General features: G+C 43.7%; 1 protein-coding gene across 4 annotated transcripts in view; it reads left to right on the top strand.

Annotated features, from left to right (window-relative positions):
• ELMO1 (engulfment and cell motility 1) overlaps window positions 1-17,276 on the top strand; it is a 590,246-nt gene that overhangs the window by 534,109 nt on the left and 38,861 nt on the right. For all 4 annotated transcript variants that reach the window (XM_023183031.1, XM_023183034.1, XM_023183032.1 and 1 more), the window contains one exon: window positions 13,679-13,842. In XM_023183031.1, coding sequence (XP_023038799.1) covers window positions 13,679-13,842 — 164 coding nt within the window. The remainder of the gene's footprint in view (window positions 1-13,678; window positions 13,843-17,276) is intronic.

The following is a 17,276-nucleotide window of genomic DNA, read 5'->3' as shown; positions in this document are numbered from 1 at the left end:
AGACTCCAAGCTTAGAGCAGTGTACCTGTGCTTAGTAAACACCCAGGAGATGCTAATAGTCAGCATTCTGTTGGCCTCTAGCAGATAGGAGGTGCTTTATATGCACCTGACTCACTTGATACTGTGCCTAATTAGGTGGGAGAAAGGGGGGTATTGAATTCATTTTCAGTTTTTAAACATACGTTTTCTAATTCAAGGATGAGATGCATGGTGAGGTCCAACATAAGATGTATGCTCTTCTTAAATAAGAAGTTGCGAACTGCCATTACACTATGTAGTTTAAAATTTATTTATTTTTGAAGCTGACTTTGATTGTCACTTTACAAGATATATGCTGGTTTTTCCCTTCTTTCACACTATCTTTAAAAAAAATTAACAAAACATGGTATTGGCTTTGCTATATAACAAAATTCTAATACAAATTATATCCTTTTGGAAATCATTTTGTTTTTAATAAACAAGTAGCAAGAACATTTGTGATTTATAAATAAACATTACTTCTAAAAAATCCTCAGTAATTTCACCCAAATTATAATTCTGAGAAAGTTCCTTAGACATTGATTATAGTCAGAAATTTTTTTCTAGTTACAAAATCATTGAAATTTGAAAAGAAGGAAAAGGTGGTTGTGCTCAACATCAGTAGGTCTAGAATTTGTTCACTATTTCAGTTATTCAACAAATATTTAACAGGCTCCTTCTGAGCTGAGTGCTTGGCACTGTTCTAGGACCCATAAGCACGTCCTTACAACAACCAGCACATCATTGTCAGAGCTGTTGTCACAAGGACATAAAACTGAACACAAGTTCAGGCCCCGAAAAACACTTGGGTTAGTCCTCAAGGAAGTCTAGTTAGTACTTATTGGGACTTATAAGAAAACGTGATCCAAAGTTATTGACCCGTTCTATGTGTTAGGTAAGATTAACCAGTGCCCACCAACATAGGAGATGGAGGATGGTGCCACTGTGAATGCCAAATTTAGTGGATTGGTGGGGGGTACTTGCAGACAGACTCCAGGTTCAGCAGAAAAAAGAAGTGCCGTGATAGATTAGTGATGTCTGCCATTGGCGTGGGAGACAGGAGTGGTGAGATATGTGCCACATAATTGTCTATTCTTTGTCCTCCAAAGGACTCAGCAGTAAGGAAAGGGACTGCATTTGGGTGAGAGCATGGCAGACCCAGCAGATTTCTGGAAACCATTAAAATAGCTGGCTTCACAGCTGTGAGAGGTAGAAGAGAGGAGCAGAAAGGAAGAGGGGTGGAGTGAAGAAAAACAAGAACCTTTTCAGATCTAGCTTGGGCTCACTGACTTCACACTACTGAGGAACTGTCCAGGTTTTGCAGAGTCAGGGCACTCTGGGTTGTTTTAATTGTCTGAGTTTTGTAGCTGTGGTGGGTGACAAGTTCCCCTTTAAAGATAATAAATGGCTTGCAATTACTTTACTTTGGAAAGCACTCTTCTGCCCCAGAACACTGTAATAACCAGTCACAGAAGAGAAAAGGCCTGGGGATTTATGAGGGTGTCCCAATTTTCAACCATTTGGGAGAAATACAGCAGGACATTGGTACAGCAGTGTGTTAGTAAGAGTTAGTCTATCATTGCTCCTCTCTCAACCCTCTTTTTCCCTCTGCTTAAAACGATCACAGGGATTCATCCCTGGCCTTCATGAAGACTTGCCAGAATTTTTTTTTTTTTTTTTTTGCACATAACTGTAGAAATACAATCTAGTTGACCTTCAGTTTCTGGACTGAAAGGGACATTTTCCAAGTATGAGGGATTTTAAAATTCAGTAGTCATAAAAAGACAAATGAAGCATGGTCTCTTCCTCTAAAGGGCTCAAGGTCCTGCTGGGGAGATGAGTAGTGAATAAATAATTTCACTGCACTCTGAGATATATGGTTGTTAAAGCAATAGGGTAAGAATGGACATAGATTTCTAACAGCAAAAAAAAAAAAAAAACAGTGGTGTGCATAATAATCACTTTGTTTTCCTGCCCCTAAATTGTATTGATAATAGCACTTACTGAGATCTACTCTTAAAATTTGTTTACACACCAGCTTTCTCCTAAGTGCCTTTTTTTTTGAGGTCTTGCACTGTCACCCAGGCTGGAGTGCAGTGGTACCATCATAGTTCACTGCAGCCTCCAATTCCTGGGCTCAAGCGATCTTCCCACCCCAGCCTCCTGAGTAGCAAGGATTACAGGCATGAGTCACTGTGCCCGGCCTCACCTAAGTGCTTTTGAGTTTCTCAGGGGTGGATACTGGTCTGGTTATTCTCTCTGCTCCCAGCACCTCCTCACCCAGCCATTAGCACATATTAATCTTGGTAAATGTTAGCTGAGTGAATACAGGCCTGAGTATACTTCTAATGCTTCTAACATAATACCAGCCATCAACAACTTATTAGAAAAAATGTAGACAATCAGAACATGTTTATTCGTACAATATTTCATTAATAATTCAGCTGAATTTATTTGAAAACTAAAATGGTGTTTTCAATTTCTCAGCAAAGAATGGGCCACTTAAAATATGATGATATTAGTTTGATCTGTGCTGAAAGGGTGAAAACATAGTATTTTTCTTGTATATATCACAGAATCTTGACGAGTAGGCTCTGAAGTTCAGCTTTGTGGCCACTTCCACTGCCTGGTCTGTCTGTTGAGGCAAGTTCATGAACAGTTTCATTTTGGTTGATTGTACTCTCCTCCCAGGGTGACTTGCTGGAGTGGTCTTTGATTTCCTCTGAGTTCACCAGCCTTGCCTGATGGCAGATCAGAGCTGGTTTATGGGAACCAGACCTTGCTTTTCCTACCTCATTTCCCCTGTGGTCTTGCCTGAGCAGTCTGCTTAAGAAAAGTTTATCAAATCTCCTTTCCAGAGGGGCAGGTTGTCCCATTTCATTTGTCACTATTTAACAGCTTATGCAAAACATGCTGGTAGAGCTAAGTGTGTGGGGCTTATTCACAGACATTGATGAGAGATCATCACAGTGACCATTGACTCCTTTTCAGGCCTTACCAAAGAGTTGAGTGAAGAAGGGGCAGTGATTGAGTATCAGATTTGTTGGTAAACACCCTGAATGTTGAAAGGAATGCCTGTGGATAGCATTTATTCATTAACAAAGACAAAAAGGATTTGCTAACCCTTCCTAGCATCTTGTGTTTTGGCATCATTATTGTGTAACTTGGAAAAGAAAAATCCATCTAGTCTCAGTTACATCTTCAATGGAATTCCTCCCCTGATTTTGGGGAGCTCCTAGGGAAGTGAATCCACCATCCCCTCCCCACCAAGGACAGGCAAAACTTAGCAGCAAGAGAGCAGCACCCCAGGAGTTACTCCATGTAGTTTAGGAGACCTTCCATATGGGAGGGTCATTCCTTGTAACTTCAGAATGATTTGTAGAAGGCTTTGTTTTCACCCCATGTTTGGCAAAGTATGGACAAATTTGAACAGGCATTAGAAAAACCAACAGTAGCATGATTATTAAAATTTTATAGCCATTTTCTCCCAATCCTGTTGGTGAAAGAGTTTTCCAGCCTTCTTTACAAGAAACCAACTCTATTTCTTTATGCTTTTCCCCCACCCTGTCTCCTCAAGGTCACATGTTTTGAACTGACTTGCTTGACATGTTGTTTATTTAAAGCTGTGGATTAAATGCCACCCACTAATGTGATTTGCTTGGGCTTTGCCTGAGGCAGGCTCCATTAGACACTGGTGAAAATAGCTTCCTGTTGTCCAACCAGGTCCTTCAATTAGCTAACCAGCAAATTTAGCCCAAGTGCTATATTTCAATTTGATTCTCTATTTAAATGGGGAATCAAATTGAAATACAGCAATTGGGCTAAATTTAAATGGGGAAAAGCAGCTTTGTCACATGGCTGTTTGCCTCTTGATCTCTTGTCTCAAGAGCAGGCTGCAAAGAGAAAGTGGTGACCCCAAACCTCACCTTTTCTGTCTCCTCTTTTGCATCAGTTCCCTGCAGATACTAAAGAAAGTGAGAAGGATGTTGCTTACATAAACATTGTTCTTCAACTGAGCACTAATTGAGTTTAAGATGAATTGCTGGTTAATGTGTTTACCTATTTATTTTTACCAGTTATAAAGATGCCTTGAGCTTTAAATTAAAGTGCTTTCTCATGAGGTGCATGGCAGTTATTCATGGCCTGTGTCTGAGTCTTAGGAGTGGGACAACACCCAGTAAGCACCTGTGCTTAACTTCAGGGTAAGGCATTGCATAACAAGTTATTTAGGGGTCTAACACCAGGGCCCTCAACACTCCCATTTTGGATTATGACCAGATTCTCAGGATACTTGAAGCTGCCTGAGCATCGCTATCCCCTGCCATCCATTCCTGTTTCATTAGAAGCTGCAAATCCAAGCAAGGCAGTGGCAGCACTGGGAGCAGCTCCCTTCCCAACTGCTTCAGTGCCATCTGTTTGGCTCTCGAGGCATATTTGAAAAGTCACCTTTTATACTTTCATCACAGCCTGTCCTCAGGTTCCCCGGGTGCTGCCTGGACACTGCCAGCTGCAAGCCTGCCTGCTCAGGGTGGGCACTCGTTGCTGCCCAGCTCTGATGGAGATTCTGGGAACACTGACCATCACTGCTGCCCAAGGAGGTATGAGCTACTTTGAAAGACGTTGGCTGCCCTTGCTAAAGCAGGTCCCTACACAGTGCCTGATCCAGGTAGCCTGAGGCCCTCCACATGCCTCTCACTGAGGCAGCCCAGGGGGAGTGGTCTGGCCTCAGGTAGCAGGTGGTATCTAAGGGACCCACCCAAGCAGGCTGAGAGCAGGCACAGTCCCCGTCCGCCAATCTGACTGTCCCCAATGAGAGTACCAATCCTATCCATGCTGTCGGGAGGAGTTGAAGACCAAGTTTTAGGAGAACTGTGGGCAGTAACACGCAGAGGACTCGGCTTTCTGGTTGGCATCTGTAAGTCACATTGGGCAGCACAGATGAAAGGGTGCAGGCCCTTTCTCCCTTTTCCCTGGAAGTGCAGTCATTCCTCCTTCCTACCTTCTTAGGCTTCTTAATTCAGACCAGTGTTCCTCCACCCCAGCTGCGTATGCACCTCCCCTGGAGAGCTTTGCAGAACATGACCCGTGTCCAGAACCCATTCCAGGGTCAGAATCTCGAGGGATGAGGCCAGGCATAGACATCTTGTGAATTTTATTATACAGTGAATGTTGAGAACCACTGGTTTTAGAGGCTGTTTCTTTCTGGTAGTCATTTGGTGAGCCCATTATTCATAAATTAAACAGATATTTTCTCAATCATTACTCTGTGACTGGACTGTGCAGGCTCTGGAGATGAGATAGTAATAAAGGAGGGCACAAGTCATTACATTATGGTACAGTCAGTGCTATGATGGGGCTATGATGGGAGAATGGGGACAGGAACCCTGACTTTGGGGGAAGTGTGGCAGGTCAGGAAGAATGATCAAGGATGGTAACATCCAGGCCTAGGATTGACAAATGAGCAGGGGCTAGAAGGAAGGTAGTAGTCATGGGTAGGAGGAAGAGCAGGAATGAAGGCACAGGAGTGAAGTTCAAGCACTGAGAGGATCCTAGCGAGACAAGATCGTGGGGTGCAAGGGCTCGGCCAGGTAAGGACGTCTCTACAAGATGGAAGGTAGACGGCAGTACATTGGAGAGGCTGGCCTTCACCCAAGAGGAAATGCTGGGCCCCTGCAGGGTTTAAACAGGTGAATGACATGATCAGCTTTGCATTTTGGAAATAAACTGGCTGGAGTGAGGAGGAGCTAGAAGGGGCAGAGTTGAAGTAAGAAAGTTGTTGGGTAAACCAGGAAGGGCAAGGGTCCAGGGAGAGGTCAGTAAGAATGACATGAAGTAGAAGGAACAGATATTCAAAAGGCAAAGTCAGCATCCCACCACTCCTGAAAACTCTGATCCTCAGAGCAAAATTCGTGACTTTCATCAACATGCAGGTTCCCAAGCTCAAGAAATTTCATTATTTTGATCACTGCTACATCACTTGCCATCACTTACCAAAGACACCCTCAGAGTTATATATGGTCACAAATCCAGGTATATGGCGCCCAGAGAACAAGACTTGAGTTGTCAGTGGTTTGCATTCAAGAATAACTCAGGAAGAATAAAACCAATGGAGAAAGTTTCAGTCTGTTGTTGACCATTATTTTTCTCATAGCACTTAACTTCATTTTTGACGTGATGCACCGGAAGCTTCGTGTTGGTGGGTTATGAAATGCTGTCCTAGAGAGGAACACTTACAAGGACCTCACTGCCCATGCTAAGCACAGCACTGGCTTTGGCTCTAAATTAGGTCTTATCACCCCTTTGGACAGATGCTCACAGGAGCTTAGAGCTCAGAGGGCCATTAGGGACACACTGAAGAAACAGAGGCAGGAGAAGTTAATGACTTGCTGAGTTCTCTTATTACTGGATGCCAAGATTAGACCACACATCCTTTGTGAAATTCAGAGAAGCTTTTTTGCATTTATTAATGAACAAAGTGTTTCGAATTCATCTGGTATAATTGAGGACACATGATGAAATTGAGAGGAGCCAGAGGTTGCACAGTGGCTGAGCTGTGATTTCAAAGCAGTTTCTCTTTATGTACATTAAGGCTGACCCCACAGGACCCTAGACGAGGAGGCCCGTCACCAGAGGACTGCAGTGGTGGAACCACAGTGAGAGGTGAGGTAGAAAAGAGCAAGGACAGGCCAGAGCCTCTTCCAAGCCCTGAAACCATTCAGGCGAGAGTTGAGAATACTGTTTGATGAAAACACCTCTCTTTAATCCTGTCGGAACCAATTCTGTTCAGTTTGTCCTGAATATAATCTTGAACCTCCCTGCATGTATTATAAAACACCCAGAATCATCTTGTGAAGACTCGTAAGTTGTTTGCAAGCTGCAAGGAGATGATTTTTTTTGGATAAGATATCTAGGACTGTGATTCAGAGGAAACCTCGTAACATATTGGGCACAATGCTCTACATCTCTTAATCCTAATTAAAGATTATTACCCCTACTTTATAGATAAGAAAACCAAGGTTCAGAGAAGTTGAGTGATTTGCCCAGCTTGTAAGTGACAGAACCAGACTTTGAAATGACTTCTGCCTAACTATAAAGCCAGATGTTGTTTTTATTTTACACTAGGCATTGGCAAGCTACTGTTGCAGGCCAAATCCAGCCCACCACCTGTGTTTTGTAAATAAAGTTTTATTAGAACACAGCCATGCCCATTCACTTACATATTGTCTGTCATTATATAAGTTGCCATGGTAGGGTTGAGTAATTGCAGCAGACACTATATGGCCCACAGAGACTAAGATACTACTATCTGCCCTTAACAGAAGTTTGCTAACCCCTGTCTAAGCCTCACTGTCCTAAAATAAATTCAGAAACCTCAACTGCTATTCCTTGAGCCCAGACAGCACCTTTATTTTCTCTCTCCTTCGTTTTAATATGCATGACACCACTCAGCAAAATGTCTTGCATGCATGGCCTGGCCTAGGTACTCCACTCCCTGATCTGGCAAAACTATAAAGTGAGTTTCCAGAAGCCGACCCAATTTTAAAGACCTCTATATGGAGGTAGGCCAAGGAGGGATCAATAATTGCCCCTACCAGGTAAGCCATCAGTTTGTACCCTCACTTCTCACACTTCTTCTGGGCAAGGCCATTTCTCCACATTGTACCCTTAGAGTGTAGCCCCAAAGCGATTCCTGGCCTCTGGGAAATTATCCTTCCCACACATGAGCACTTAGGGTCTTCTTCCCCCAGACTCCTCTGCAGGCAGAATCTTTCCAATTCTTTGACTGTTGTGAGCCTTCAGTCCTTTTGTTGTGTGTAAGGAACATTCCTGGGAAGAAAAATGGTCCAGCAATAAAGTCTCCCCCACATGAGTCATTTTTAGCTAGACTGGGTTGGCATCTGTTTTTCCTAAGACAGCCTTTTCTCCACCGTGAAGATAAATCAGTTTAATGGACACCACTGATTGGGGGTTAACTGTACTTTTTTTGTAAGTATGGACCACCCGTTAGTGGCAGTGCCCAGTAGCATACACCATTGTACCTTCTCCAGAAACCCTTCACTTGGCTGTAGATCTATCCCCTTCCAGCTCTTTCCCTGGAAAGAAGCCAAAAATGACCTCTGGAGCCCTAAGACACCATCCCACGGCCACAGGCTTTGTTCTTTGGCTTTGTGAAAGTGTGCTTTATAAACTTGTTGGCAGACTCATCATTCTGCTAAGGACTTATTTGTTGTGTCAATCTACAGATGAAAGGTGGGAGCCTAAAAGCCTCTGGCATTGCTCATACCAACCATATTACACTCTGGAATATATTGTATTAAGTACTATAGGCCATCATACAAGTAAGAAATAGTTCCTGCCCTCCAGGGACTTACAATCTAGACAGCATGAAGTGTACACCAATAACTAGCTTCACTGCTTGCTGGTGATATGACAAGACTCGCTGGAAGATGTAGATGCCATATGGAAGACTCAGAAGGGGTGCTGGCTGTTTGCCGAAATCAGTGGTTCTCATACTTGAGCATGCATTAAAATCACCTAGAGAACTGTTAACATAGATTGCTGGGTGCCACTCTTAGCATTTCTGATTCAGTAAATCTGGGGTGGGCCCAGGAAGTTGCATTCCTACCAAGTTGCCAGCTGATGCATGTGTGGCCCAGGAATACCCTGTCCAAAATATTTTTACAGGAGAAGCTTCTTACATACGTGAATTCCTTCTGGGATTGTAAGAGAGCTGACATTGGCTGAGTGTCTAATATGTTCTCTTCAGTATATTAGGTACTTTGGCTATGATATTTTCTTTAGATTTCACAATGCTGTGAATTTCTATTATTACTAGCACTCTACAATGAGCAAACTAAGGCTTAGGAAGAGGAACTTACATTTGCTAGATATCCAGTATGTACCGTAAAGGATGTGGAACATTATCCAGTTTACAACTGTTTGAATTCTAAATGATTAGTACTCCTAGTTTAGGAGTGGTAAAAAAAAAAAAATTGAGTAAAGATAGTAAAAATGAGTCTGAGAGAGATTGAGTGTCTTGAGGAAGGTCAAAGCCCCAGGAAACATGCATGCTGGATTCAAAATCACGCGTTGGGTTCTAAAGGCTGAGAAGCCATACTGCAGCTAGTACCTATCTGTTTGCCAAAAGCTACTAATGTAGACTCCAAAAGCATGTTTTCTTCCATGCTTGAAGCATGGAAGAAAAGCATGTACGTCCTACCTCCTTGAAGCATGTACGTCCTACCTCCTTGCCTTTGCTCATGCTGGTCCTTCTGCTTAGAATCCCCTTCTCCCTCTTCTTCACCTGAGTAACTCCCATTCATCCTCCAAGCAAAATGTTGTCTCAGCCATGGAGACTTCTGTAACATCCCCTCCTTACCCCAACTAGAGCAGAAATAATGACTTCTTTGTAAGCGTTCCAACATACTTTATATTATCAAATTCCTTCACAGACCCCAAAGTCCTCTGGTGACATATCCTTAGTTACAGAAACAAACAAAAAAAAAATCCAAATTTTTCATTTTTAGCCATCAAGGCCATCCCCCATCTGACCCAGCTTGCTTTTCAACCACACCTTGCAGCTCCACCTGATTTCTCCAACTAAACAAAACTGCCGAACACTCTTCCCCACCCACGGCTATGTTCTCCTTCCCCCACAAGACTTCACTCAGGCTGCTGCTGTCACCAAGAATGGCTCCTCCCCTGCACCTCAGCCTGTCTGCATGTGACCTTTCCACCAGCCCCAGCTAAAGTCCTGGTGCTATGCCCTCAGCCCTTTGGGAGGGGCTCCATAAGTGTCCATGGAGTGAACACCTGACCCCTTGCTCCCCTGTGACATCATGTCTTCCCTTGGGTGAGGCAAGTATGTGTCTTTCCACTGTCCCAGGCTGAGAGCTCATCGGCGCAAGGCCTCCAGTGTCTCATCATTCCTTGCACTGAGTAGGTGCTCACAAAACATTTGTTGAAAAAATGGATAAATGATGCTGGATGAAGCTTGTGGGTTAAAGGCAGGATGGGAGAACTGATTGGACGAGGAGCACATGTAGACTCAGTAGGTCTTGTGATAAAACACAGGAGCACATTTACATGACCAACAATGAGAGCAGGGACATAGGTGGACTTTGCCAGAATGCTGGATTCCATTTAGGAACCTCCTATGCTCGTACCTTTAACCCGGTCTTCCAAGGAGCCAAAAGGATTTCTCAATTTGAAGTACAAATGTCTTGTGGGACTCTCCCTTTTTTTGTAATATGTAACATTATTACAGAGAATATGGGCTAAGAAGAGTCCAGAAACACACCACTGACAGGGTCCAGACATCGATTGAATGAGGGGGCAATACCAACAGCGAATGCAGATTCTAAGAACGTACTTTCTTTGACGTCTGTGGCAAAGCACGTACTGTAACTAAAAGCTTGATTCCATTGATTTTCTGATGCCTCCACAACACCGTCTGTGGGTTTTTCAAACAAATAGTAAAAGGTGTGATGTTTTCTAAGGAAGATAGAGTTAAGGATGGTGGTTGTGAATGTCTTGATTTGTGAATGTCTTGCACATGCAAAACATTAACAGAGACATAAAGCTATCAGTTGTAAACCTTGTAGCTAAATTGCAAAGGCACAGAGGAATGTTTGACTTATGTAACTCTTTTGTCCTCTTAAAAAAATTAAAGATACCTTTCACTGAGGTTATTTTCCTTGACATGCAGAGTGACCACAGAACTTCTCAGGGCTGGTGCCAACAAAACTGTGAAGTGAAGTAGGTGAAGCTAGTCTTTCACTCCACCAACCTCTGTCCTGTGCTTTATACCCACTGCTTACATCCCTTCCTCTGGGGCCCGGTGCCTGCTTTTTCCTTCTCCCTATCAACCTAGTCTTAGGAAAAGTTCTATACTTTCTTCAAACTAAAGTATAAGTGATTTGGGGAAAATTCAAAAGATTGTTCTATTTATGTATTCTTGCATCTAGCAAGGATCAAAGTCTTCAGCTAGAGGAATGGGGCTCTAGGAGTGGATTTTAAGCATAACCTATAAGTAGGAGTTAAAGAGTTCCCCACATTCCATAAGGGCTCATCGTGATTTCCATGCAGAGGTGCACCCATGAGCCTGTAAATGCAGGCGATTTTTAAAAGTCACTTGTTGAATTAACTTTGCTATTTCTATCCAGCTTCCCTCTCCTACTCCTCCCTTTCCCTGGACAATCTCAGCCCCACAGCTGTTCCTCCTCTTGGACATCACTGTATGTATTTGTTGGGATTCTTTGGTTGCAAGTGACAGGAACAGTCAAACCATCATCCAAGCCATCTTCCAAAAAAAAAAAAAAAAAGGCTCTTGTAACCAAACAACCAAATGCAGGACTTGAATCACCTTTACAGTTGAACAAGGCTTAACTATTAACACTCTCTCTCTCTCTCACACACACACACATGCGTCTATTTTCTTCTGTGTGCTTCTACTGGCATTGGTCTCATTGTCTTCCCCTTTTCTATATATGAAGGGATATAGTCTTACAGTTCTCAATTTGAGGGAAAGAGAGCATGCTTCAGGTCTGCCTCAAGACAGAAAAGTCTGGGGCAGAAAAGTCTGGGGAAGGATGCTGATTGGTCAGCTCAGGTCACGTGACCACTTTGGCTCATTGCTGTGTCTAGGCAGATGTGGTGTAATCACCATTATTTCTGTGACAGCCCCTTAAGAAACTCATGACATGAGGGAATCACCTTCTTCATCTGTAAAATGAGGGGAGTGGAGATCGCTCTAAAACTCTTAGCTTTAACCTGACTCTGTTTGAAAATCATATCTTCATTTTTGGTAATCTTATCACTATATCTTTGTCTCTCGTCATGTCTAGCCTCCCACAAGAAAGCCAGATATCATTGGCAAACAGTAATGATCTCCTTGGCTCAATTCTGAGTCTCTCTAAGTGGGCAAAGCAGCACCCCCTATGGTGCCCCTCATATGATACAGCAAAGCATTATAGCTCAACCTTGACCAAATTTAATCATTTATGCCACATGATGTTAGATGGTCACAATTTCCAAATTTGTCAAGCACTCCAAATTTGGCATTTTGCCTAAGTTAAAAAAAAAAAAAAAAAAAAAAAAACAGATCTGGTGAAAGATCAACTGGAAATTTGCCTGTATGACATTATGCTGGGGGCATGAAACAATGCTTATGCGACTAGTTCCAATTCAGATGCAACCCAGGTTCAAAGCAGCTGATACACAGTGGTGTTCCAGATTATTTATTTATTTCCCTTCCCATGAAATGTCTTCAATGAAAAGCCTATCTACCTGCCAACAAAGTCCATCAGCCTGTCATCTCTCTCATTTCTGCACTTCTACTGTAATTGCCAAATCCATCCTCTTGGGTTGCTTGGGATCCTAGGATTCAACTACATATGTATGATTTGGGGCAAGTCATCAATCGTTGCTCAGTCGGTTTCCTTTTCTTTTACATAGTGGTAATAGCACCTCTACTGTATTGGAGGGAGGATTAAATAAGGTGATAAACAGCAAACTGCCTAGCACAGAATTCAACATATAGCAGGGGTGCATCTGTGGTTTGCCTTATTTTTAAGTTCCCAAATGACACGAAGAATGGTGGCATAGGTGGCAGCATAGTCGGGTGTTTACAATCCTGATATCCAATCCCAGCTCAGCCACTTAACCACCAATGGTATGATTTTGAAGTTTCTTAAGGTTTCAAAGCCTCAGTTTCTTCATATGTAAAGTGGAGCTGATGGTAATATCTACCTCATAGATTTGAGTGGCTAAGGAAAGAAAACATAGATAAAGCACCTACCATAGCATCTGGCACATAGATTCCTATAAATGGTATCACTTGTTGCTATCATCTGTAATGGAGGGTGAAAAAAGAAGCAGCAAGATTCCACTCTGAGATGCTTCTGTTTTTTTTCTGGTCTTTTCCTGCTGTGTGCATCCTGATGAAGATGAACCCACATTAATAGAGGCAGTGGTTAATTGCCTCCTTGTGGGCTAGCCCTGTCCTGAGGCAGAAAATTACCATATTCTTCTTTTTTCTTGAAGCTTCCAGTGGGATATGTCTGTTCTAATTTAATAAACCTCTTTTTTTAGCGCCTGGCTCAAAAAGGCAGTACCACATGTACATTTCCAAATGCATAATTAGTATGAACACTCAGGCCCTAACTACATGGGGAAAGCAGTCTGGGAGAGGGGGGTGTGAGTATCTGTTCACATTCATTTGAAGCAGCGCCAAACAAACTTCCACAGTTAATTGTATCTCAGTGATTTTCTCCTGGAAAAAAATAATTACTATGCAGGGCTCTAGCTGCTGCTTGGCCTTCATTCATTCCTGACTCTTGAGTTGGCATTGTTTACAATGTTGAGTCAGCAGCAGTCACATAATATGTCAAGCAAGTGGAGTCCGCCTCCCACCCCGAGATTCCCCACCCTACCAGTTCCCTGTGATCAATCCATTTCCTTTCTTGTCTTCCAGCAATACAAGAGAAAATGAAAGATGGGCATGATGGAAGTTTACTCTTTTGGAAAAGCACGCTCAAGGTTCATATTGAGCATGCATGCAGAGGGCACCAGGGAAGCAGGGAGCCCTTAACTCGGAAAGACTTTTCTGAACGGGAAAGGTCAGCCCCCAGGAAAATGATGGTTTTCCTTTCATCTGCAGGTAATGCAGGTGGTGAAGGAGCAGGTTATGAGAGCACTTACAACCAAGCCTAGCTCCCTGGACCAGTTCAAGAGCAAACTGCAGAACCTGAGCTACACCGAGATCCTGAAAATCCGCCAGTCCGAGAGGATGAACCAGGAAGATTTCCAGTCCCGCCCAATTTTGTAAGTTACCCCGTATTGACCTCTATCTCCCAAAAGACTCTAACCCACTATTTCTCGAATGATCGCCTATCACAAAGCTGGGCTGTGTCATGAGCTCCTCAGGGAAGGCCAGCAGAAGACATTCCGAGGGATCTCCATTTAGTTAGGGGAGTCTCAGCAGCTCCTTGAGGAAGGGCTGGGCTGAGTGGAGTGGGTCAGGTGCTGGAAGAATGGATCTAAACCAGGAACTGGCCCCGTTAGTGATAAGTCTTCCAGGGATTTGTAGCTTAAAAGTTTGGACCTTTTCCAACACTTGGAACAATTTTTTTTTTTTCTCTTTGTCCAGTAAAACTATGTTTCATGTGGGTGCCCTTTGTTTTTTTTTGTTTGTTTGTTTTTTTTTTTGAGACGGAGTCTCGCTCTGTCGCCCGGGCTGGAGTGCAGTGGCCGGATCTCAGCTCACTGCAAGCTCCGCCTCCCGGGTTTACACCATTCTCCTGCCTCAGCCTCCCGAGTAGCTGGGACTACAGGCGCCTGCCACCTCGCTCGGCTAGTTTTTTGTATTTTTTAGTAGAGACGGGGTTTCACCGTGTTAGCCAGGATGGTCTCGATCTCCTGACCTCGTGATCCGCCCGTCTCGGCCTCCCAAAGTGCTGGGATTACAGGCTTGAGCCACCACGCCCGGCCGTGGGTGCCCTTTGAATAGCAAGACCTTTTGAGCCAGCCAGAGTGAGGCCCATCCATAGGTAAAGCAATATGAAAATGAAAGTAGCATGAGTCCAAATGAGTGGGAGTGAGAGCTTGAGAGGAAGAGAGTGAACTACCTCCTTTTTGCCCTGTTGGCACTGGTTGGCATCACAGCATGCTATATGGCCGTCATGACTGTGAACCTACAGTCCTACAGTGGGAGGCAGCATGCTCCCCTTCACAGGACTTTGCAAGAAATGCCACTTGCAACCATTGCAAAATTTCATGTATTCCAATCTTTAAAATGTTCTGAACTCACACATGAAGGGTATTTTGCTTGCTTCATCTTTTCTTAGAACTGCTCTGTTTCTCTTCCTTTGTCCTGTTCTAAGAGCTGGGTCAATTTTAAAGAGAAAAAAAAATAGGGAAAGGCATATGTGTTTGATATTTATTCTCATTTTGTCCTCAGAAGACTGGACACAGCTTCTTCTGAGCTTTTGCAGGAAGCCAACTTGTAACATAGTTTTAATTGTGAAGGCTATACTCCCCCACCACACACACATGCTCTCTTTCTGTTTCTGATTCTTTCCCTTTTTGTTTGTTGACCTCCAGTATTTGACACTTCTAATGCTTGGCAATTTGTAAAGCACCCTTCATGCTATTTCATTTCTTCACATCCCTGTGAGATGGGCAGGCCTTACTCCCATGCAAAGGCTAGGATAGGCAGGTCTTATTCCTATGCAAACGCTAGTCTGGAGGGGTGAGGACCATGCTAACAAGTGGAGGAGCCAGGACTGAGCCTCGAGTGTACTGACCCCTCAGCTAATATTTTGTTTGCCCTGCCCAAGCTTCTTTGCAATGTGAGAGAGTAAAATGAGGTTTAAAAAGTGCACGGGTCGGCCGGACGTGGTGGCTCAAGCCTGTAATCCCAGCACTTTGGGAGGCCGAGTCGGGCAGATCACGAGGTCAGGAGATCGAGACCATCCTGGCTAACACGGTGAAACCCCGTCTCTACAAAAAAATGCAAAAAACTAGCTGGGCGAGGTGGCAGGCGCCTGTAGTCCCAGCTACTCGGGAGGCTGAGGCAGGAGAATGGCGTGGACCCGGGAGGCGGAGCTTGCAGTGAGCCAATATCCGGCCACTGCAGTCCAGCCTGAGCGACAGAGTGAGACTCCGTCTCAAAAAAAAAAAAAAAAAAAAAAGTGCACAGGTCTAAAAGGACAATAGCTAATCAGTAACATCTGTACATTTGTTTTCCAATCTTAAGAAGCACTGTTAGAAACTGTGGAGTAGAACCCTGCAGACTAGTTGGCATGAAGTCAGTCAGCTGGGGAGGGAAAATGCTTCCAAGGTGCTTTGGTTTCATCATTGCAAAACCTAAGTCATACCCGCATAAGCATCAGCTAGCCTTGACAAGAGGTACTGCTGAGGTTTTGCATTGGTCCTCAGCCAGAAGATGGTAACAGCTAGAAACACCAAGCAGGATGCACTTTGGATAAGTGACTGGCTCCTCAGAGATGCAGTTTCTCACCTGCAAAGAGGGACAATGGCTCCTTGCCCCATCCCAGGGCCTACAGTATACTGAATTTCATAACATGTTTCAGCAGATGTATAAACATAGGACGCTTTATTATGCTTTTGATAATAAATCTTAAAACCTGAAGACTTGCAGAATCACTTCCGTTAAAGGCAAGTGACTCTGAATTACATCTGATGAATTATGTTTGACCTTGACTTTTTTCAAGTTAAGAATGTTAACCTCATGGCAAGTGCGAACATTTTACTCCTACTTTGGCTTTATATCTTCACTTCCTAAGGCTTTGCCTGTGACATTCTGAAGTTTCTTTCCCCTTGTATTATAAGATGCTCTTATCTTTGAAACAATCCAAATATGAAGGGAATCTTCTGCATGGATGTAGCTTTTGCATCATCCCTCGGCCATGGACCTTGAAGTACCATGGCCCACTGGAGGTCTTGATATCTGTAGCTGCAGCAAAGTCACAGAGAGTGGTTAGGAGCCACAGCATTTAAGCAGGAGGGCCAGGGACCAGTTTGATAATTACCCCAACCTCTGAAACCGACAGAGGGTATCTGTGGTATGTTTTGCCTATTAGAGTGGTCTACTAGACAGGAATTCATTATGGGGTTACATGAAGTCTAACTTCTGCCAAAATGGCTCACACAATAAACCCAAGTCACCTAAGAGAAAGGAATAGAGGAGTAGACCATGTATGCTTGTTTTCATTCATTTGTTCATTTCACAAACATATATTGAACAACTCCTACATGCCAGGCCCTGCCCAAGGTGCTGGGGGCAGGCAGAGACCCAGAGACACTTGGTCTCCCTCTGTCACAGGCTAGGATTAGGGGTGGGGGATTTACCACAGACTGGGCTTAGTGCTTAGTTACACGAAGAGCACAGAGGAGATGGATCTAACCCAAGCTTGAGGGTTAGGATATGGGATTTTTGAGCTGAAAATCACCCTTAAGGCCATCCAGTTCAAGCTTTTCATTTTGCAGACAGGGACAGCAACTTGGCTGGGGCCTGACCACCAGTGGGGAATCCCACTGGCCATCAGGCTGCCTGCTCCCTCTGTGTATGCCACACACAGCATGGTGGCAAACCTCAGCTCCATGCAGACCACTTGAGCTATTAATACACCCTGTTGTTTTATAATGGTTATGTTTCCTGAGAAGAAAAATGTAAACTTCATGTGAATAAATATTTTGGGGAATATATATTCAGTGGGTTGAAGAAGCTCTGTTTT

Source organism: Piliocolobus tephrosceles, chromosome 8 (assembly GCF_002776525.5).
Source record: "Piliocolobus tephrosceles isolate RC106 chromosome 8, ASM277652v3, whole genome shotgun sequence".
Taxonomy (NCBI): domain Eukaryota; kingdom Metazoa; phylum Chordata; class Mammalia; order Primates; family Cercopithecidae; genus Piliocolobus; species Piliocolobus tephrosceles.
Note: the sequence above shows the minus strand (reverse complement) of the source record. Positions and strands in the feature narration are given on the sequence as shown.